Here is a 23,759-nt window from a genome sequence, read left to right as displayed (position 1 = left end):
CATGTGGTACACATACATATAAGCAGACAAAACAAGCATAAAAAAAGTCAATAGATCCGACAAAAAGAAGTTTTAGATGTCATCTAATAAAATTGGATGCTCAGTCTGTTCTTATATGTTTAGCTTCCTCCAAATGCTTTGTAGGAAAAAAAATACCTGATAATCTCTGTCTAAATGGGGAAAAAATTCTGGGACATAAGCTCTGTCCTATGTCTAGAGAGAAAATATTACATAAGCAAATAGGCATCCATGCTTTGTCAAAGTGAGCCAAAGAGAAGTGATTTAAATCAAAGGGAAGAGGTTTAATAGCTCCCTGTCAGTGCACTTGGGGTCAGAAGTTAAAAGACAGCCACATCAGGGACTGAGCTGATTTTCTTTGAGTGATAAAAATTTCACAATGAAGGAAACTTATCTATTCAACACTTCCTATCTATTGGGCAGACATGTATCCTTTTTTTTCTTTCCTTAGTCTTCAAAACCACTAGATATGATACACTTTTGAAGATGAAATATACACAAAAAGTAATTTTTCTAGACCACAGAGTATTATAGTATACTTCCAATCTCTATTTTAACAAGGGCATTTATATTACTGCACTTGGATATAGAGACTATAGAAGTATTGTTCACTCAGTCTGGTTTTTGCCTTACAAGAGTCAGGAGACCAGAACTATACCTTACTCCACATTAGGAATATTTAGGAATTTGGAAAGGCACCAGAAAAGCATTCCACGGTAGTGAATGTACAAGTGTTTTTACCACTATCTCTTTGATGGAATTCCTTTCAGTTTCTTTCCCCTACCCCAAGTCCAAATAATAGGCCAAATTCATTAATGGGCTGAAAAACAAGTATGGTAATAAAACATACCGATAGCTGGTAAAAAAGGTAAAATAACATCCCACATTTATGCTAACAAGTGATATGAAGTGATGAAACGTTTCAAATACAAGTTTTTCATGAACTAACTCATCCATCGAGGAGTAGGATGGGGGAAACAGCTGGCTTGAAGACTGACCACCCCCCCCCAAAAAGAGTAAAAAAAGTAAAAAATAAAAACAAATGTAGATCTTTAAAATTGGTGCATCTGTTCGCTGGGAGCAATACAAATGTGCGGGAAAAGTGTCTATCTAAAATCTTTCAATTTATACAAATTATTTCTATTGGTATAAACTCCAAGTGATTTTAAGAAGGTAACTATCAAATCCTTTCCTGGCCACCAGGCTCTGTGATCCCTAGGATTGTACTCACAAATTCATGTCTGGTGTTAGTTAATATCCTGGACAACAGACAGGCTAAGAACTAGGGACAGGATCACACTTCCTTTGCCAAATAATGTTTCTGTTTTTAAAAACTGGCTGGTTTTTACACCAGTTTCCCTCTCCTGCCTGTGCTAACAGCTGTCCTTCTGCAGGACTCGCTCTCAGGCTGAGCCCAGGAAAGGGTCTGAGTAATAGGAGGAGCAGAACTGAGCTGATCCGCTCCCCTACCTCACACCGCCCCCGGCGATGGCGGTCAACCCAAAAGCGCTAACCAGAACCCAGGAGCCCAGCAACCACCGTTGCGCGCGCAGCTAAGGCCGCCCAGCACGCTACCCGGCAGGCTGTGCGCGGGCCTACAGCTCCCACGCGTCCCAGCTGCGTAGGAGCTACCACTCGGGTCCAAGCGCATTGGCGTCTCCCCACGTCTTCTGTGCTCACACTCTCTCTAATAGAGTTCCTCTGCGGGAATCAGACCACTTGCTTTTTTTACCCAGAGTTCTTCAGTCGCAGGGAACCCGTCGGCAGACGCCTACAACGCCCGAGTGGGCGTGGCTTTAGGACCGGAAGAGCCTCCCGTTGCCAAGGGAACGCCGCGCGCTGTGGCGCCTGCCCAGCCACTGATGCTCCTATCCAGGGTGAGCCCGCCGGTTCCCCCAACTTGTAGAAGAAGCTGTGCTTGGGACAAGGGAACCTTTCTACGGAGGCATAGAGAAGAAGGCAGAAGCTCCGGGGGAAATCCCACCGCGGAAACGGGTACAAGAGTGCCTCCGTTCTTGTCCTGGTCAGCCTCTTGGCCTTGGGATTGGCGTCGGAGATCAGGTATCTCCACCCCCACCCTGCTTTTTGTCTCTCTTCATCACCATCTCTCAGCCTTGTTGGGTACACGATCTTTCTACCGTGCCTGTAGTGCTGTGGAACCTGCAGCAGGATCCTCTAGTTCAAAAAGTTCCCGCTACCTGTTCGCAGCCATTTCCACCCGGGTAGCCAGAGGACACCCTCCCCCTGTCCGATTTAGAATTACTCTAAACTGTTACCCGTATTTTTTAATCCAAGTGAGTTACTATCTCTCATTTGTGAGAGACGGAAAAAAAAAAAAAGAATTGAGTTTATGTGATAAATACTAAGGTGCCTCGAAACTGTATTGAACTGCTTTGGGCGAATGTTGTTTGCTTGCTTGGTTGACTTTAACGCTACCCAAGACGGGCCTTTTTATACGATGTATGAGTTATTTGGTTGAAATTTCATCATCAGGATTTTCTAACTTAATAAGATTGTTTAATTGGGGTAGTAAGAATGTGCAGCAGCCCACACCTCTAACATGTTTAAAGTTTACAAAACAGCATTTCTGGAGTTTTCTCTGTCTTATCTCATCTCTCTCTGTAGCTTAACACTAAGCTCTTACATGTGGATAATATGGTAAATCTTTATTGCTTTTCTGGCAGCCACCTAATCCTTTGGAAAACTAATTCTCAGAAAGCAGCTAGGAGACCTAAGTGTTCTTGATTCAAGAACAGGAGTTGTTTCATTTTAGCCAAGTTTACTTTAGCTATCAATTCTGCCAGCATTATACAGTACATACAGTAAGACTTTTTAAGCTAAAGATATATTTTGTTCCTAATCTAGCTAATATGCTGGGTTTTTTTCTATCCTTTAAGGAAGTCAGTCTAGTCTCAAGTCAATATCAGCTTTATACCTTGTTCTCTCTCCTCTCCCGAAACCTCTCTCTGTACGTAATTGTTCATGTAGTGTAGTGCCTGTTGAATCCAGAAGAAGGTGTGACCAGCCTTGGAATTGGAATTACAGGTGCTTGAGGGCCTCAGTCAAATTCTGGTCCCCTAGGAGAGCTGTGCTATCTCTGTTGCTAAGAGTATAATTTTAAATTTTTTTCTTTCTTGTTTTACAGTGCTTGAGATCAAATCTAGAACTTTTGCACATTGTAGGCAAGCACTTTACCATTTTGCCAGATAACATATACTTTTCTTTAGAAAATTTAAATCGACATGAGTAGGGAAAGAGTGTATAATGCTAATTTTTTCCCTAAATTCAACCCTGTCACAGCCCCCCCCCCATTTGTTTTGGGTGTTAATTGCGTAAAATTTTAATTGGTAGTAAAAATGTAAAGCCTTTAGCAAAAGCCCAATTGCTTTACAAGAGTCCTAGTGTAGAAGTTCACTGAGAGTTTGGGACTGGGCAAGTTTTTGCTTGAGTGGCTACCTTAATCTAATTGTATGATGTTTTTATTTATGAGTACATTACAGTGAGGTGATTTTATTGGTAAAAACTTTAAACTACTATTTTGAAGAAATTCAGAACAAATTAGAGAATGAACACTGGCTAAGAGTGTTTTGTGATTTGTGTTCTTAACTTTATTTTCCAACTACAGATCTTTATGGCAAAGATCTGTATTTGCCATGATACAGATTCTGACTCCAGTTCATCCTGTTCTTCTCTCTTATTGATTAGCCAGTCTTCCTCAGTCACAGTGGGTCTTGTTTCTTCTTAAAGGGCACTGTATAGACTTACATTTGGAGAACTTTGTTCTGCCTAAAAACTTGCTTTCTCCAAACTTCAAAAAGAAAAATAAGGAAATGGAAGAAGACAATAAAATCAGCAGAACATTAGTCCCTCAAAAGCACATTTTCAGGGTATCGTTCCCCTTCAAAGCTGAAGAAACTGTTAAACCTCTTCTATGCTGAAAAAGGGATGTTAATGAAAGGAAACTTAATGTTTCACATGACAAAATATAGGAATTTGTGAATTGAAAGATGATGTCACAAACAGAGTAATAGAATAGATCAGGCTTCTCAGCCTGTGTGAAGTTGAAATATTTCCCCAGAAAGGTTCTCAAGGACAAGTACTCACAGACAGTATTCTTTATACATTCTTTATACAGACAAATTTCTTTATCCATCTCTTGGAGCTTTAGAGATAGTATCAGCATACTAAAGAGTGATGCTGTATAGAAGCTTATATAAAATTTTTCAAATGTCAGTGACCTTGAGATTCTTTAGAAGTAATCCCTAAGAAATCTCTTCCAGAGAATATAGTTTAGAATGTACAGAGGACCTACTGCTAGATCCAAATACCATATAAGAATATAAAATATAAATATGTATTTATTTATATTTTATATCCCATAAAAATATAAAAGGGATTAAAAATTACTCAAAAGGGATAATAGGAAGGAAAATGAAACTGGACAAAAGTTGCTAGCTGTGCTGTAAAACAACGAGGTGGAGAACCAGCGGGGAGAAGGACAGCCAGGTCTCTGAGTCAGCTCTCACCTAGGTACATTTCAGGAAAATTAGAATTTAAAACCTGAAAAATTAACTACAAATGCAAGAAACAGAATATTAGTTAATATGTTCAAAATACTGAAGAGAAGGAAATATTTCTAGACCTAAAACTGAAGGAAGAAACCAAAGAAAACCACCATTGTCATCAGATAAAAGCTCCATATTATAAAACAATAGTAGTAAAGTAATTTTTAATTGATTAAAATGGTTTTCAGTACATACGCATGGAATATATATATGACTACATACAGTAGTCAAAGCAGTAGCCAACAGATATGGCAAGCAGCCGAGAGGAACACTAATAAAAAGCAAGTTTTACAGAATATTCAGTTTTACTAGTGATAGAATAAATCCAGATTTAAACAGAGCTGTGACAGGATTTTTCACTTTGCACATAAGAAAAAAATTGAGAAGCTGACCTTTCTTTAAAAGTTTATATTCCCAAAATTTCAGTAATAAATCTCAGGTATTTGAGGAAAATGATCGAAAGTCACAAAAGATGAATAGCCATGATAGAACCTTTTAACGGTCAACTCTTTGTAGTACTTGCCCAGAGAGGAGACATGAAAAAAGGAGAGTTTATAGTTTTGAAGCTGTGTTAAAGGTTATATGGAAAATGTCTCCCTCTTAATAGCCTATTCCAACTAAAATGATAAATATGAATGATTTTGTTTGTTTGTTTTGTTTTGTTTTGTTTTGTTTTTGAGACAGGGTTTCTCTGTGTAGCCCTGGCTGTCCTGGAACTCACTCTGTAGACCAGGGTGGCCTCAAACTCAGAAATCTGCCTGCCTCTGCCTCCCAAGTGCTGGGATTAAAGGCATGCACCACCACTGCCCAGTAATATGAATGATTTTATGTAACAAAGTAAATTTAAGATAGACTCATCAAATACCAACTCCTAAGCTGGAATTCAAAGAACTGTTTTGAAATGGGCTTTGAATCTCTAATATGGAAAGGTTTGAACTAGCACAAAGGTTAAACCTATCCTTAGGGTAAGAGAGAGCTGCCCATGAGGTATGCACTACTTCTTGTAGGCATATCATTGAAATTTGGTTTGGGAGACCTCAAGAGAGGTCTCCCAAAAGCACTAAGCAAAATGCCAGTGATACAGTCACTTTTCTTCTGCATTTGACTTAGAAGCATCCTATTGATAGTCTTTCCTCCACACCCTTTCCTTTTTATGGGGTGTATAGCATAAAAGGCATAAAAGGATTTGTAACATGTCAGATTTATGTGACTGTAAATGACCATGAGAATTAATGAAGTGAATTAATGTTTCAAGAACTCTGGAAAGTAATGTTCAGAGAGCGAAGAAAACCACTTAGTAGGCAGATGTATTGTGGTAGTAGTGGTAGTACTGGGATGGTTGGTAAAAAGAGTATTTTTCTTCTATTATATGGTAATATTTAGGGTTTGATGACACCAAATGAAAGATCTTTAAAAAACTTCATTTGGTGATGTGAAGTGCAAATTTAACAGTACCATTGGGGGATAGGGACAGACATAAAGCTACGCAAAGCAAGCATTGTATTAGCAGCAGTTTTATTTGACTTCAAAGTAATTTTGCCTTGTATTGCTTTTTGGGGGTGGCTCATTTTGTTGTTTAAAGATTGCTCTAGAAAATTGAATAGCTTGGATGTTTTTAATATATTAATTTGTTCTTTAAGAATTTTATAATTGGGCTGGTGAGATGGCTCAGTGGGGAAGAGCACCGACTGCTCTTTGGAAGGTCATGAGTTCAAATCCCAGCAACTACATGGTGGCTCACAACCACCCATAATGAGATCTGACGCCCTCTTCTGGTGCGTCTGAAGACAGCTACAGTGTACTTACATATAATAAATAAATAAATAAAAAGAATTTTATAATTGTGTACAGTGCATTTTGAGTTTATCTACTCCCTATTCCCCAATTCCAATTCTTCTCCCCAACCCCCGTATTCCCTCCCAACTTTATGTCCTTTTCTTGCTCTTCTTTTAAAATAACCCAGAGGGTCCAGTTAGTGCCACCCTGATGCTCCTGGGTATACAGCCATCCACATGGGCAACCAGCCAGTGGCTGTGTCTCTTAAGGAAATTGACTCTCCTGGCAGCCATCCACTGCTAGCTTCTCAGATAGAGAGGCAGCCTCGTGAGCCCTGTCCTAATCCATGCTAGAGTGTTGGCTGGTTTGGGCAGTTCTTGTGTAGACAATCAAGGCTGTCAGTAGTTCATGAAAACAATAGCCCTGTCATGTCCAGAAGTCTCTGTTTAACTGCACCACCCTCCCCAGCTTCTGGCTTTTACAGGTTTTTTGCCTCCTCTTCCAAAATGTTTCCTAAGCCTTGAGAGGAAGGGTGTAGTATAGATAAGTGTTTCATTTAGACCTGAGCCTTTGCAATTAATTATTCTTTGGACGAGGACTGGTTGTGAATCTTTATATCAACAACTACACTGCAAAAAGAAGCTTCTCTGATAAGGGTCGAGAGCTGCATTAATCTGTGGATATAATAATAAAAGTATACAGAGCAGCTTTTTACTATATTGATGTAGCACAGTAATAGTCGTAGGTTCTTCCCTATGACCTCCTCATTAATGGGTTTGTGGTCAAGTCTGCTATACCAAAGCATGAGTTTCTGCCCAAAAAGGAGCCCTTAGATCCAACCAGAAAGCAGTTGGTTACCCCTATAATCCTCATGTCGTTCTTGCACCCATGGACATTATACTAGCTCTCAGGGTTCACAGACGATGTAGACTTTAATGACGTTTTGCCTCAGTGTCTGCATAGCACTTTCATGTACTAGGAAAGCTAGCTATCGGGGAAGAAGCTTCTGGGTCAGTACCAGCTAGATTCTCCATATTATGTGACCAAAGTGTGCCATATCTTCAGCCATAGTGTCTTAACATCAAGTTCCCATGGGCAATAAGAGGAAGGGCAATACCTTGTACATTGTTTGGGTGGTCTCTGGGACCCTCCTCTCCTAAGCCAACAGCTGAAAGGGAGATATCCCATACTTGACAGTTATAATCAACACTCCTCAAAGGCCTGTCTTAAGAGCTTAGTCTCAACCATAGGAATTCTGTCATGGACTAGAGCATTTGCTATAAAAACAGAAAGCTGACAAGACAGATTTTTCTTCTAAAAAATTGATTCAGTTGAATACCTAAGAGACAAATTAGCAAATACATACATATGTATGTATGTGTGTGTGTGTGTTTATAGCATATTTGTATATATGCATGCCTCTGTGTACGTATCTGTATGTGTATACATATATGTATTTAAAATTTGCATTTACTTTTATGTTCTATAATGGTATTATAGTTAAAGCTCTTTACATAATGGTAGGATATTGTAAATAGTTAAGAAAATGATGAATTTAGTAAGATTAACTGAAATTATGAAGGAATGTATCCACTATTCCCAAAGAATTAGCGGTAAATTATGGAACTATATAAGAGACGGGTGAATCAGGACATTCTTTGTTTATTATTAGAAAACCCAACCCAAAAATGGAAGCAACTCTATAGAAAACAAAAACAGTAAAACTTTTTTTAAAAATTTTTTATTTATTGTATGTAAGTACATTGTTGCTGTCTTCAGACACACCAGAAGAGGGCGTCAGATCTCATTACAGATGGTTGTGAGCCACCATGTGATTGCTGGTTGTTGAACTCAGGACCTTTGTAAGAGCAGTCAGTGCTCTTACCCGCTGAGCCATCTCGCCAGCCCCCACCCCATTTTGTTATTGTTGTTGTTGTTGTTGTTGTTCGAGACAGGGTTTCTCTGTGTAGCCCTAGCTGTCCTGGAACTCACTCTGTAGACCAAGCTGGCCTCGAACTCAGAAATCCACCTGCTTCTGCCTCCCAAGTGCTGGGATTAAAGGCAGGCGCCACCACTGCCCGGCCCAGTAAAACTTTTATAATTACAAATTATTTCAAAATCTAAGCATCCTTTGTTTTAGAGATTTGTCTAGTGGTTAAAATGATATGCCTAAACCTTTCACTTGTTTTCTTGTCTGTCTTCTGCTTTTTGAGCTTTAGAATCAGACTGTAGCTGAGTCTCGTTCCTTTGTAGTGTTCTGGACTCTCATTCATAAATAACTTTGAAAACTACACTTGGCAAACTCCACATGATACTGAAACTAACAAGACTTACTTCATGAATATTACAAATATGGTTGCTGCAGGAATGTTATTTCGTGTTGCCAAGGTTTATAAGCTGCCAGTCTGCATTTCAGTTAAGACTCCTTTCTGATAATCGGCTTACGCTGTTTACTAGGAATAAAGCCACACCGATGGGTTTGTGTGCTGCCGTTATCTTTACATTTTTCATGTGTAAACAAATGTATTTCATGTGTAAGGTACCTTTGAACTAATAATTTCTTTTCCCTTGCAGTTGCTCTTTAAATAAGCCACAAGATGGGATTGCTGGACAGACTTTCAGGTTTACTTGGCCTGAGGAAGAAGGAGGTTCATGTTTTATGCCTTGGGCTGGATAATAGTGGGAAAACAACAATCATTAACAAACTAAAGCCTTCAAATGTAAGTCCTTCTGGAATTCTTGTCATTTTCTGATACTAGAGAAATGTTATGTGAAACATTACTTTTAAGTTACAATTTCTTATATTAGTATGAAGGCCTGTTATCATTGTTGGTAAAGGGGTGTCAGTGAATTGTAGCTTACTGCAAATGCAACATATTTATGCAGGTGCATCTTGATTATTAAGATGGGATGTTTTCTTTTTCTTCCTTTATAGTCTCCTAAAGATCTTCATGAATTGCCTAAGTTTACTTACAGGTTACATTAACTTTGTTTACTTTTTTTTCTAAGTTCTGTGTATAACTAGATAGTGGTGTGCATATCAGTGACAGATGGCAATTTTTTATGAAAATATTACTACTAAAAATATATAAAGTTAGCACATGCAACATATGATTCATAAGTCAGAGGTAGGCTTTGTTACATAAAATTCCTGATATTATTTCCTGAACCTTATGCTGGAAGCAGCTGTCTTGGGGTTCAGAAAAATTGACCTGAAGATTCCAAGCGCAATTTGCTTTGCTGCCACCGTGCTGCCCTTTAAACTACACTGATAATAGCCAAGAGGTGTTACTTGAATTGGAAGGTGTATAGGCGCCATACTTTTGTCACTTAGGTGTAGCTTTTACATTTACTTCCTTATTTGAACTCATCATCAGTTGTGAGCTTTCATCTACGCCTGGGCACAATGTTTAGTTAATGAAGCATATTAATCAGAGGATCTATAGTATTCTCTTAGGAAAAAATTATAAGGCTGTTCCATGTCTCATTTTATAGGAAAGTTGTCTGTCTCTTCTTGTGTATGTAGGTAAAATTTATTTTTGGATAAATAGATTTTAGATTCAAACTTATTTTTAAGAATAAATTATTCTAGTGCTATATTTGAAATGATGAATATCCTCAGTTGCTAGGGTATTTTTCACCCATTCACTCTTTTTAAGGAAAAATATAGTTTTTATTGGTGGTATATGCCTTTAATCCTAGCACCCAGTAGACAGGCAGATCAATCTCAGTGAGTTCGAGGCCTGTCTGGTCTACATATAATGCTCCAGTTCAGCTAGGACTGCATGGTGAGACCTTTATAGTGTGGGGTGGGGAGAATGGTAGAAGCATCTAGCTCATCCTGAGAAATTCCAAAGCAGTCTGCTTTTTTTGTTTGTTTATTTTTTGGTTTTTGGTTTTTCGAGACAGGGTTTCTTTGTGTAGCCCTGGCTGTCCTGGAACTCACTCTGTAGACCAGGCTGGCCTCGAACTCAGAAATCCACCTGCCTCTGTCTCCCAAGTGCTGGGATTAAAGGCCACCACTGCCCAGCTAGCAGTCTGCTTATTCATTTGATAGTATACTACATATTCAGTTGATACCTTACGTATTACATTTCTCCTCAGTATCAGAGCCCTTGTTTTAGTTAGGATTTCTATTGCTGTGAAGAGACATTCTGACCAAGGCAACTCTTATAATGACAAGCATTTAATTGGGGCTGGCTTACAGATTCTGAGGGGTCAGTCAGTTCATTATCATCACTGAGGGAAGCATGGCAGCATCCAGGATCCAGGCAGGCATGGCTCTGGAAGAGCTAATAGTTAGTTCTACATCTTAATCTACAGGCAGCCAGGAGACAGGATATGTTTCACACTTGGGGTTAGAGGGGGTAGATTAAACATTTAAGACCTCAAAACACCAACTCCACATTGACACACTTCCTCTAACAAGGCCACACCTCCTCCAATAAGCTCACACTTCCTAATAGTGCCACTCTCTGTGACCAAGCAGTCAATCACATGAATCTGTGGGGCCCATACCTATTCACACCACCACATTCCACTCCCTGCCCCCCCATAGGCTTATAGTCATAACATAATGCAAAATGCATGTAGTCCAACTTCAAAAGTCCCATTGTCTATCACAGTCTCAACTTAAAAGTCCAAAGTTCAAAGTCTCATCCAAGATTTATCCAATCTCAAAATTGTAATCCCCTATAAAATCAAAACCAAAAAGCAGATCACATACTTTCACCATATCATGGCACAGGATATACATCACTGTTTTGAAACATAGGGAAGGGAAAACTGAGGATTTCCTGGACCAAAGCCAGACCCAAAACCAGCTGGGCAAACTCTAAACTCTGTATCTTCATGTCTGATGTCAAAAGGTTCTTCAGATCTCCAACTCCTTTCAGGTTTGACTGCAACACACTTCTTTCTCTTGGAAAGAAGTTCCACTCCCTGTTAGCAGCTTTCTTCCATAGTTCTACCATGGCTCTGACATCTATAACCTCTTGGAGTCTCCAAGGCAATCCAAGTTTCACCTTCATAGCTTCACAGAATGGCCTTTCACAACTTTAAAACAATGGTCTTTCTGGACCTCCATGTAGGGATACCCCTGCCACATGTCTGGCCTCAGCAACTTTCCATAGTCGTGGAGGGAGATCCCATTCACAGTGGCCTCCCTGGGCCTCCAAACAGGGACACCCCTAGCCACACACCTACCATCAGCAACTTTCTTTAGTTGCGGAGGGAGATTCTATAACCTCTTCTGCTATTCTTGACTCTATAAAGCCAGAGCCATGTGTCTGAAGTTGCCACGTTTGCTGCCTGCTAGGGCTAGAACATTGCTCTCTTATTCTATTACATCTTTACAAGCTTTTTGCTTTTGTTGATTTCCTTCATAGGCAAAACTTGACTATTCACACCTGAAACTTGCTCTATAGATTGACCTTGAACTCAGAGATGTGCAATGCCCCTATCTTCTGAGTGTTGGGATTAAAGGCATGTACTATCATGGCTGGACCTAAGCTTTTCTTTAATTCCATTTCATTATAGGTCCTTATAAGCATGGCAACTATGCCTCATGATCTGGGTCAAAGTCATATTTCCATCCAAATCGTATGTGTCATCCCACCTCAAGATCCGAATCAAATCAACTGAAAGTAGCTATCACAATCTGCCCCTTGTCAGCTTGACACACACTCATATCTCTCTATGTCCAAATGAAAATACTAACCAGACCATGATAATGCCTAGCATGATAAAACTATTCCTAGAACAATTGCAAATACATTGTAAATTTAGAATAGGTGCCAGTGACCCTTGAGGACATTCTTTTCACAACATGGAAGCTTAGCTGGGTGGGATCTTGCCTGGAGGTCACCAATTCCATTTAATATTTTTAATCTTTTTAATCTCCCTGAACACAGCATTTAGCTCCATTCTTCTTCCTGGTGCCCCTTTAATCCTTGAAGCATACATTTTGTATTTTTCCTTTCTCAGCTTGCTACATTTGATCAAAAACACTCTTTGTAAGAGTAAAACAGGGTAGAGTCAATACTGTTTTGAGATTTCCTTGCCAATGCAATTAATCTAAATCTCTTCACCTTAGCCTCAGGCAGACTCTTTGGACGAGGGCAAAAAGCAGTCACATTGTTCATTAAAATAACACAAGAACAATCTGTAAGCAACAGATTGAAGCCTCTTGAATCCACCCCACAGTTCAAATCACTCTCAGTACCACTGTCCTCTATGCTTATTTTAGTGTGGTCCACTAAGCCCAGCTTAAAGCATTCCACTGCTTTTCAAAGTCGCAAAATCCACATTTTTTCAAACAAAAACATAGTCAGGCCTATCATAGTAATACCCTAGTACTAACCAAGTTAGGGTCTTAGGGTTTCCATTGCTGTGAAGAGACACAGAAGGCAACTCTTATAAAGGAAAACATTTAATTGGGGCTGGTTTACAGGTTCTGAGGGGTCGGTCAGTCCATTATCATCAGCGTGGTAATGTCCAGGCATGGCTCTGGAAGAGCCAATAACTCTACATCTTTAACTGCAGCCAGCCAGGAGACTGGATATGTGGGGGTAGATTGAACATTTAAGACCTCAAAGCACCAACTCCACATTGACACACTTCCTCTAATAAAGCTACACCTCCTCTAATATGTCCACATCTTCTAACAGTGCCTATCTCTACAACCAAGCATTCAAACACATGAGTCTGTGGGGCCTATACCTATTCAAGCCACCACAGCATTGAGTAACAAATACCTACAATAAGGATTAGCACTTAAATATGTTTTAGATATAGATGAATACATTGAATGTAATCATCACATCAGCAGCAGCATCACCATCATCATCTTTGGCCAGGGGATTTTGTTGATCACATGGAGGTTAATATTTTTTAATAAACTTGATGAAAATAAGACTTCTGTTAGAAATTTGTTCTGGTCCTCTTGATACTGTTCAAACCACTGCTGGACTCAGTCCAGTCTACATTCCTTCCTTGTTGCCATTCCTGTCCAGTGACTGAATGTATTTGTTCTTGGATAAAACAGAAGGGAATTAATATTAGACATGACTCTTTGTTTTGAAAATGGGAATGAGAGTGTGCCTGCTGTGTGCATAGGGGTAAATCAGAAGGCCAGAGATTGACTTCAAGTTTCTACTTCAGTTTTTCTCCACCCCACTTTTCAGATATGCATGGTCCTTCAATGAATCTGAAGTTCACAGATTCTGCTAGGGTGGCTGGTGCCAGGGCTCCAGGACATCCACTGTCTCCATCTCCCGAGTACATGCTGTGCCCAGCCTTTTCTCTGAATTACTTCAGTAGAAAACGAGTTCCATATGAATCTGTTCTGTCCTAGTCAACTCTGGAGCTTCTTTTGTTGATTATTTTTATCAGGACTTTGGAGAAGAGCATGTTAGGGATTTTTATCCCTTCAAACTAAATTTTTAAGGGGACTTTGTGAAAAACCTAGGTAACTATGTAGAGCCAACTTAAGTGTGCTAATTATGATTCAGTGAAGACACTGTTGATATTTGTTGTATATTTCCTGGGATATCCTTAAACTTTTAACTTTTATCATGTACTTGATGCAAAAAAATTAAATAAAAATGATAGGATCGTAGGAAAAACAACAAAATTAAGAAATACTTTATTCCAAAGTTTGTTGTCCAAGGAGCCTCAGAGAAATGAGGCAAGATCCTAAGTGCCACAAAATAATTTTTCTAGCAAACAAGAAAAATACTTTGGGGGAAAGGATTAATGCAGCTCAAAAGCTGAGTAGAAGGAAAAGCTGAGTAAACAGACTTGGGCAAGGCAAACAAGGGCTGCTCTGGGAAAGGCCTGGCCACAGCACATTACTAAGGTTCCCATGCGAGTTCATTTTCAGCTTCTCTTCTACTTGAATTTAAAGTTTACAAAAGTGTAGTACCTGAGTGAGCAAGGCAATATGAGGCAAAATTTCCCTTGCTCTACTCTTATTTTCACATAAAAGTCACAGGATGTTTTATTAAGTTATTCTTAAGGCAATATGGGTAAAGATAGGAATAAGAGTAACCAAAATGAAAGTATAATTATAATAATAGCAAACATTTCTGAAATGTTTATTGACAGCATGGTAAGAATTTTATACCTATCAGCTCATTTAATTCTCATAGTAAGTTTATGAGCACGATAATATCGTTGACACTTAAGCAAACCTAGACTTAACTTGTGCCAGGTGGCATAGCAAATTAGGAGTAATTAGGAGGCTATTGTAATTCAAAGCAACAAATGGAAAGGACTGTTCTAAGGTGGTGGCACAGAGCCAGGAAAACAGAGTGAATAGCCTCATACATGGCATGTAACAAAGGACAAAGTCAAGAATAACTTCTCAGCATGTGGATCATAAAGAGGATAGAGTTTTGCTTAAATGAATGACGTTGTGATGATGGAAATTCTAGGAGGCATTTAATGAATTCAGTTGTCAGTATAGCTTTAATTGTCTGTGAGATCTGTCAAAGTGCATCCTGCTGTTCTCTTGGTCCATTTGATCTTCCTGTAGAACTGTCTACCCAAGCTATCATAACTCACTTCAGTATGCATCCCTCTTTTACTTAGCAATGAACTTTAGACTTGCGTGCTGTGTGGGAGCCATCTAGAAAAGGCTGAGGCTAGCAGGTGACTTCCCTGGGGATGGCCCACCATTTTTGCATGGTCTGCAATGGGTAAAATTCAGACTTGAAAAAGTCTTCCGAAGTCTCATCTCAGGATTGATTCTTATTGCTGATATGCCTTTCCTGACATTGTTAAATTAGTTCAATAATTCCTGGGCATTAGCCCACCCTATCGGGCAGATTTTGTGCAGATCAGTGATGATGTTTTCTCTTGTAGTAATGCTATGTAGACAAACTGATGATTTCTTAATTCCTAATAGTGATTCTATAGAATTCCTAAATTTACACAAGTAATTTTGAGCTCTCATTGTTATAAAAACTGCAATTAGGGCTCTGTAAACCGTCGTATGTCACAGGCTAATTTCACTAGGATAGACAGCAGGCTTGGAACAGATTTGCAATCAGAGAAGGCAATATTTCTGGGCTGGCTCTGAAACCATTGTCTGATAGCTAAAGTTGTAAACTGGAAGTGGACAGTTTATTGTGGGTGCAAGGACAGAAGATGAAACATTGACTGAGTTTATCTATACAAAACTTAACAACTAATGAGACATTAGGCAGATGATTTGCCTCTTGACAAAAACCATGCCAAAATTAAGACATAAGAATTATTGTTTTAAACTTGTAATGAATGTGTGGAGCTAGTTCCAGATAATGAATGTTTAATAAGATAACTAGTCTAAATGGAAATGCATGTATATATTTCTGTTGTAACGTCTTATTCAATTCATGACTTGAATTTATGTATGAAACTTGTGAACTTTTGAAAAAAGATGCTTGGAATATCATGTGATTATGTATCCTGAAGAGATATAAGAATTAAGGGTGAGAATAGAAAGTAGTTCCCCTTATTCTCTCTCTCTCAAAAAAAGACTGGAGTCTAGTTTAAGAGTGACTGCTGCTTTCTGGGAACTTTCTCTAGTTGACAAGGAGTTAATGAACTTCCAGCCTCTCTACAGGCTGGGAAGGAACAAAGAGAAAGAACAAGAGAACAGTTCTTTACTTAATCCCCCCACCCCCAACCCCAATCTAACAACTAGGTGTTAATCTCCAGAGCCACAGAATAAGCTAGAATGTTTACCCATTACAGTTAGAGAGTTAACCTCTCCAGTGCTGTGTCCCACCTCAGACTCACAATTTTCCTAAGCTCGAGCAGGCCTCTGGCAGCATGCCTTCTATTTTTCCTGAGTAGCAAGTTATTTCCCCCACTCTGATCATTCCACTAGCTTCATTTTCAAGAATAATCTTTGCCAAGAACTTGCCATAGATCTTCCCCTTCCTACCATTCACTCTTGGGTCAGATGTCAGTTCTGAGCACTCTTTGTCCATGTTGTCATATGTTGATTGTTGTGTGATGAACTCCTTGATAACAGGGACCAGTGCTAAGACTGTGCCAAGCATATATAAATTTAGGATCTATGTGTTGACTGATTATGAAGTTCAACACAGGAACTCAGAGTGACTCTTTAATCCATTTTATGTTTTCTCTTACAGGCTCAAACTCAAGACATAGTTCCAACCATAGGATTTAGCATAGAGAAATTCAAATCCTCCAGGTAACCTCCCTTCTCTCTGTGACTGTGAAGCTGTTTCCAGACTAGAAATCACTTGTCATTTCAAATCCTCATGGGCTGTGCCCTTTTGTACCACTTCCTTTTGCTTACTCTCAGCCCTTAAAGTTTAGGCCAACTCTTGATAACCTCATTAGCAAAGGAAGCATTTTTATGTTACCCATTGCAAAATCATATTTAGATTAATAAAATCACTTTTAATTTTTTCTTGAATATTAACATTTACTACTCTGTAGCCATGGTGATTTATCTGATAGAAAATAACTTAAAATATTAAATTTAACCATTTAATTTAGTTGCTTTAAATACACTAATGCTTTGTTTTCTTTATAGCTTGTCTTTTACAGTGTTTGACATGTCAGGTCAAGGAAGGTACAGGAATCTCTGGGAACACTATTATAAGTAAGTATTTTTGTGAATGTTGCTTAACTACATGGCTACATTTTAATGACAAAGAATGATTAGAAATCCAATCATTATATTATAATTTATATGGTTTCTGCTATAATAATGTAACTTCATATGATTCCTGACTTTGTTCTTTTCTGGTTTTGATAGTGATTTCTAAGAACCAGCTCTCAAGCTAGACATAGTGGTGCATGCCTAATATCCCAGGAATAAGGATCACAAGTTTAAGACCAGCTGGGACTGTATATACTAATTTTGAAACCCAGGCTGGGATTACAGAGAGGGGGTGGGGAGAGAGTGAGAGAGACTGATTCTGAAAGTCCCTCAGCTGATACTTTGCTCTTTCCCCATCTCCATCTCCAGTGCTTGCATGATGCTATATTCCCTCACATCTGTGGGGTCTGTGCAATCAGATCCCATGGCTGCATTTAGTGAAAAAATTATTCCTTATTCAGGTTATTTCTTCAAGGAAATTATAGATCATAGATCAGAATTATTATTAACCATATTTAGTGAACATAAGATTGTTTTAACAGCAGATTACCTGTTTTATGAGTATTTCTATTCAAGATGTTTTTCAAAGTGAACAGACATAATATTCAGTAAGTACTTCAATTATAACAGCTGCCAAGTTACTAGGATCTGGATGTTTGATACCCACTTAAGACTGTATGTGGTAGTAAAATAATTTCACTGTTTTCTTTCTTTACATTATACAGAGATGGACAAGCCATTATTTTTGTCATTGATAGTAGTGATAAATTAAGAATGGTTGTGGCCAAAGAAGAACTTGATACCCTTCTAAATCACCCAGGTATCTGTGTAGTTTCTTCCACCTATGGCATCTCTGTTTTGGATTCAGTCTCTATGTGTTGGTTTGTTCTTTAGTATAAGAGATGATTATGAAATAGAATTATTTTATATTTAAATTTGTAAATTTTTAAAGCTTTACATTAACTTTGCCTAAATTTTTTTAATTTCAAAGCTTTTTGCAGTATTTGTTTTTATATACTGGCATTTATTTCCTTATCACTAAAAGTTCTACTTACTTAAATATATCAATAACATATAGAATAATAATAAGAGAAGAACATTTTCAACAGAAGAGCTGAGGGAGGAGGTGGGTTTCTGTGCAGAAGGACATCAGCTCCGTTGCTTTGCTTTCTTTCTTGTCCAGCCTGTGGTGGCAGAGACAGCTGTGCAGAGGGTCATACTTTTGCTTGTTTGGCTTTCAGTGTTAACAGAAAGGAGGAAAACCTCAAGTAGGAGGAAGAGGAACTGGGCTGTGGCTTTATTATTTATCATTGATATGTATTTTAAGTATGAATGTATTTATGTGTACCCTGGGCGTGCAGAAACCCACAGAGGCCAAAAGAATGTGTCAGAGCTTCTGGAACTGGAGGTATAGGCAGTTCAGAACTCCTGACTGTTTTATTTTTAAGTGTTGCTTAGGTGAAAAGATAAATATATACAGCAATTAAATTGGTAAGGTGATTTTTATGGAGAATTAGATATAATAGTTATGGCTGGAAATATATGATTTATTTATTTTTTACAAGCTGTAAAGATCCTGCTGTGTGTTGCCTTTCCTGTGAAAGGCAATTGCACAATATTGGACAGGTAGCAAGGAAATTCTCTTTCCATCTACCACTTATGCCTTCTAACTTCTAAGCTCCTTAAAACATTTGCACTTGGCTTCATTCAGCAGCTAAAGGTACTTGCTGCCAAATCTGGCTTTCATCCTAAGTTTGAACCTCCAGAGCCGCATGGTGGACAGAGAGAGAGAGTTGACTCTTTCCTGTGACTTACCTTCTGACCTCCATACATAGCATGACACACCTACATGCAAGTACATGACATACACATATACACACAGAGGCACGCACACAACATGCATGTGTACACAATATATACATACAAACATGCACATATACACACAGTTAATGCATATACAGTTAAATATATAAATTTAAAAAAAAACTTTGGAAAATCTTTTCAAAATTGTAATGGAAAAAACACTTAGTTAAAAATAATTTCATTTGTTCATTGTTTATGACTTAAAATTAACCCACCTCCTCCTCTTCCTACTTGAGGTCTGCATGGCTTGTATTTACAAGGCAACACAGAAATATTTGCCTTTTTGCAGAGATCCTTCTCTATGACTACTAGGTTCCCCTTCTCTGACTTTATTCTTTGGTTTAAAGCACCTAGCCAAAGAGCACATGGTCTTAACAAATAGTTTTAGATTTTTTTTTTCTCTTTAGATCACTGGTTCTCAACCTTCTAATGCTGTGGCCCTTTGAATACATTTCCTCACATTGTAAGGACCCCAACCATAAAATTATTTTGTTGCTACTTAATAACTGTAATATTGCTACTGTTTTAGACTATAATGTAAATATATGCAGATATCTGATATGCTAACCCATAGGTTGAGAACCACAGGTTTAGATGAATATTTAACTGTATATATTTGTTTATATATGCACATTTCAGTTTTAGGGCAAAGTCATCTAAAACATTAGAGGTGTTATGATGGGGTCCTTTTCTTTTTCAGATATTAAGCACCGTCGAATTCCAATCTTGTTCTTTGCAAACAAAATGGATCTTAGAGATGCAGTGACTTCCGTGAAAGTGTCTCAGTTGCTATGTTTAGAGAACATTAAAGATAAGCCGTGGCATATTTGGTAAACAAATTGTATTTCTCATTTTGTCTTTCTGAAAAGTCTTGAGTTTGTGTTTTGTTTAGGGTTTTTGTTTGGTTTTGTTTTTGACATTTTATAAATGGCCAAACATGATAGGATATAAGCTAAATATTCACTTCACGGATTTGCAGCTATTCATGAAAATGCTGCCTTTAACTTTACAAATCCTTTGATGCTAGAAAAAGTATGTTTAAAAAAACAAACAAAAACAAGTCTCCTATAGTGAAAAACATAATTAAATGTCCCACTTACTCTTCTGGCTTCAAACATAGTGACTTCCCTTTTTGCCTGAAATCAGCCAAGCCACTATAGTGTCACCTTGTCTGAATCATTCACCAAATTAATTATCCTGTGTTGCTATTTTACCACACCATTACATGTGGCCTCTTTGCTGCTTATTTTATGGTGGTCTGAGTTCCTAACTCTTAGCAGGTTAGCTCCCTGGAAGTTGGGATTTTTGACAAGTTTTGGTTACTGCCTTATTTTTCCTTTCCTACTTTGTGACCGGCACATGTTATACATAGTATAAATATTTGTTCAAATGAAGAGTAGATATAATGGCTGTATATGGACATACTAGCAAACAGTGTCTGAAATTCCTATGCATTACTTATTTTGGAAAGAGTTTCTTAATTAACTCTTATGTGCTACCTTACTGAGATCCTCTTTTGCTACCTACCCACCTACCTTCCCATGTCTTAAAGTGTCCCTCTATAGCAGTTCCTATATTTTCTAAGAGTTACAGTAAGATTTAACAGGAAGTTGGACATAAGTCAGAGAAGTCTACTGATGCTAAAAGTGACCAAGCATATAAAGCAAGAAAGTGGAGCCTAGGAACCCCAGTGTGGACTTGGGGTTGGGAACACAGTTCTGTTCCTAGCTGAGGAGATGTTGACATTTTGATAGTTACTGGAGAGGGAGAGTTAGTTCAGACAAATCCACCCAGAAATATTTGGGGGTAACACAAACTGGACTGACTAGGCTGTGAGAGAGAGAGGGAGAGAGAGAGAACTCATGAAGTTGGATGGTTACGAAGATGGGAGTGAATATGATCAAAATGCATTGTATGAACTTCCAAAGAACTAATAATACTTTTAAAAAGAAAAGATTTTAAGAGCTAGCCTTGGTGCTGAACAGAGTAGCGTTTAAGTAAATGCTAGAAATATCTCAGGATTCTCTGAGCACCCCTGCTCCCACCGAAGATCTCTCTGCCCAAGAAGGATATAGTGAAACCCTCTTCGCTTTTGAGCAGTGGGGGAAGGGGCAGGACTACTCTATGGCTGTTGAATTTGAATCTGAGATCCATGTGGTATTTGATAGTTAAACAAGAGTGTGATTTTAGACAGAGAAATTCTTTGAGATAAAACCTTTGCTATCATAAATCACTGGATTCCAAATTGTTGGGCTACAAAGCAATATACATTAGAGTAAATACTAATTCTTGAGTTTTACAGAGTATTGTAATGCTTTGCTAGAAAGCATAATATACAAACATTCAAATTTTACAAGTGAATCATCCTCTTTGTACCTAAAATAACAGTTGAATTTAAACAGATTTATTTATTTAATTATGGCATCTCAAAATTTTTTCTTTGTAAATGATGAAGTCGTGATGCTGTGAGGATGTTATATTCCCAGGTCCTGTTTTCTATGTAACAGAAAAAAAAGCCAAGATTTTTTTTATATCTACCTATAACTTTGTTTCTCTTTAATTCAAACTGGACATCATCTTTTTAAATACAAATTAGCATTTCATTTGTAAGTTTTTTCTGCATTTTATGATTTTTTAAAAGCATGTACACAATTGAAAATATGTTTATCCTTCTTTTCCAGTGTTAGCTCTATGGATGGGTCCTTAGTGACACAGGGATATAGTATTACCTGCCTCTTACCTCACGTATTGTCTGGAAAACTAAAGAAAAGGTCGAGGTCTTTATTTTTGACCATTATTACTAACCATATAGAGTCTGGGGCCTCAACTGTATTGTCATATTTTGACTTAGCTCCTTTGTGATATACTTGGATATTTACATGTAGAATAGAGGGTTAATAAGAAAATAATTGTACAGAACATTAGATGACTGGGTGAAGAAATGTCAGTAGGGTAAGAGAAAGCATGAGGACTTACTATCTTTATGGCCTGATTCGAGGCTGGAGTATTTCATGTGATGGCATGGTTAGAGAAGCAGCTACTAGTGAGAGGCCAGGAAGAAAAGTGCTCTTCATGACTGGGGGAGAAACAGCAGCCTGGCTCCAACAGAGCAGTCAGAGGGAAGCTGTGGAGGGTGTGGGCCATAAAAACCAAGTACTGTGGCACCTGCTAAAGAGCTGGATGCTTGCTCCAGTTCTGAGTCTTACAGCTTTTCTCACAGTAAAGAGGGAACTGGTTCAGAGAAATGGCCAGGTTTGTAGTCACTTGCTGACACCTCCAGCCGTGGACAGTTCTCTTTCCTGTATTACTTGGAAATACAGGAAAAGATTTCAAGAAATCTTTAGGTTCTTCTACGTGATGCTTCCTCCTAAGTGAATGATATAAGATAATCTCTAATTACTCAGAAATTTTAGTTATATATTAATATGATCATGAATTTTAAAGCAAGTTACTAGACTCATAACATGTAATATTGTCATAAATTCCTGTATTTTCAGGCTAGAGTCTGTTCAACCAATACATAGTAAGTTTGAGGCAAACTTGAACTGTTATGAGACCCTGTCTCAAAAATAAAATAACAATAACAGCAGCAACAAAACCCATGTTATAATGGGATTTTACTCTATAAATAACAAATTACATTTCAAACAATGTCAGTTGATTCTGTGACTATCGTGTGCTCTAAGTCTAACATTTCTACCTGATAAATGCTGTCGGAGCACTGGGTGCAGTGAGGTAGGACAGTGGGAAAAATAATGTGTGTCCTTAATATCACTACAGATCTCAAAATTTGTCTCAGGTGTTTTTACCCCTAGTCTGCAGACTCTAATTTCCTATTATTATATAATATAATATTATATTTCAATAGAATATACATTATTAATATATTATATTTCAATATTTAATCAGTTTTGCGCAAACACATATATTGTTAGTATGTATTTCTTTGCAATATGGCACATATTGTTTTTTACTCGTAGAGCTGAAGGACACCATAAAGTGGCTTTTGTGTGTGGCTTTGTTTCAGTGCTAGTGACGCCATCAAGGGGGAAGGCCTGCAGGAAGGCGTGGACTGGCTCCAAGGTACATCCCAAGCTGCTGCACAGCTGTAGCCTGCTTCTGTTTCACTCATTCATTTCATCTTTATGTTTTAATTTTATTACATCAATGCCCCTTCTTGTTTTTATTTCTGCTATCAGAAAAAACAGTACAGTAAGTATTTTCATTTTATTGTATTTTTCTAGCAGATTTCTGTGTTTACATTCAATACATTAGCAAATCTGGAAAATGGTTTTAATTTATGGACCCAGATTTTCATTAAATCTAGTAGCTAAAAAACACATCTGAAGTTTGGAAGAAATATTAGGCCTTACTGTTAATAACTACAGCCAAAGGACAACCAATTTTTTATGAATCATGAAATATAGTATTCCACATATATCTTATACATATATTACAAGTTTACCATTCATTTAGTATTATAATCACAATAGCTATAGTACAATGGTATAGCACTACTAGATTAGGTAAGTATAGTTTTCCCTAGGGTTATATTGTCTGTATAAGATGTATAAGAACAGCTTGCAGCATGCAATGGAGTAGATAGGTGTGTGTTCTGTATGGCCTTTCTGAAAAGTCTTTATGACCAAGTCAGAAGTTTTCAATTTATATAGAATGACTGTTCCTTCTTACTGGAAATCTTTGTACTCTGAATAAGAGTAAAAGAGATACAAATTCTCATTACAATTTTTGATTATAATATTAGATATGTGTGGGATAGTTTTTCATTTTCCTTCTTCCATGATTTAGAAACCCTTGGAGACTTATAGCCTTTTGTGTTGGATGGAAAAGTAATCTGCTATAACAGCTAAAAACACATTTGGCAGAGATAATTTGGTTTTCTAGTGAATTTCACA

The 23,759-nt window shown here is 37.9% G+C and overlaps 1 protein-coding gene across 4 annotated transcripts in view; it reads left to right on the top strand.

The window, feature by feature from the left end:
- The first annotated feature begins 1,594 nt into the window (after positions 1-1,594).
- Arl6 (ADP ribosylation factor like GTPase 6) overlaps positions 1,595-23,759 on the top strand; it is a 26,973-nt gene continuing 4,808 nt past the window's right edge. For 2 of the 4 annotated variants that reach the window (XM_031364189.1, XM_031364188.1), the window contains exons 1-8: positions 1,595-2,079; positions 8,934-9,079; positions 16,502-16,563; positions 16,912-16,980; positions 17,706-17,800; positions 19,544-19,673; positions 22,871-22,926; positions 23,043-23,055. In XM_031364189.1, the coding sequence (XP_031220049.1) occupies positions 8,957-9,079; positions 16,502-16,563; positions 16,912-16,980; positions 17,706-17,800; positions 19,544-19,673; positions 22,871-22,926; positions 23,043-23,055 (548 nt within the window). In that variant the 5' untranslated portion in view covers positions 1,595-2,079; positions 8,934-8,956. The remainder of the gene's footprint in view (positions 2,080-8,933; positions 9,080-16,501; positions 16,564-16,911; positions 16,981-17,705; positions 17,801-19,543; positions 19,674-22,870; positions 22,927-23,042; positions 23,056-23,759) is intronic. The other 2 variants (XM_031364191.1, XM_031364190.1) reach the window with 2 other exon arrangements.

Source organism: Mastomys coucha, unplaced genomic scaffold (assembly GCF_008632895.1).
Source record: "Mastomys coucha isolate ucsf_1 unplaced genomic scaffold, UCSF_Mcou_1 pScaffold12, whole genome shotgun sequence".
NCBI classification, from domain to species: Eukaryota; Metazoa; Chordata; class Mammalia; order Rodentia; family Muridae; genus Mastomys; species Mastomys coucha.
This window is presented reverse-complemented; position numbering and strand designations above follow the sequence as displayed.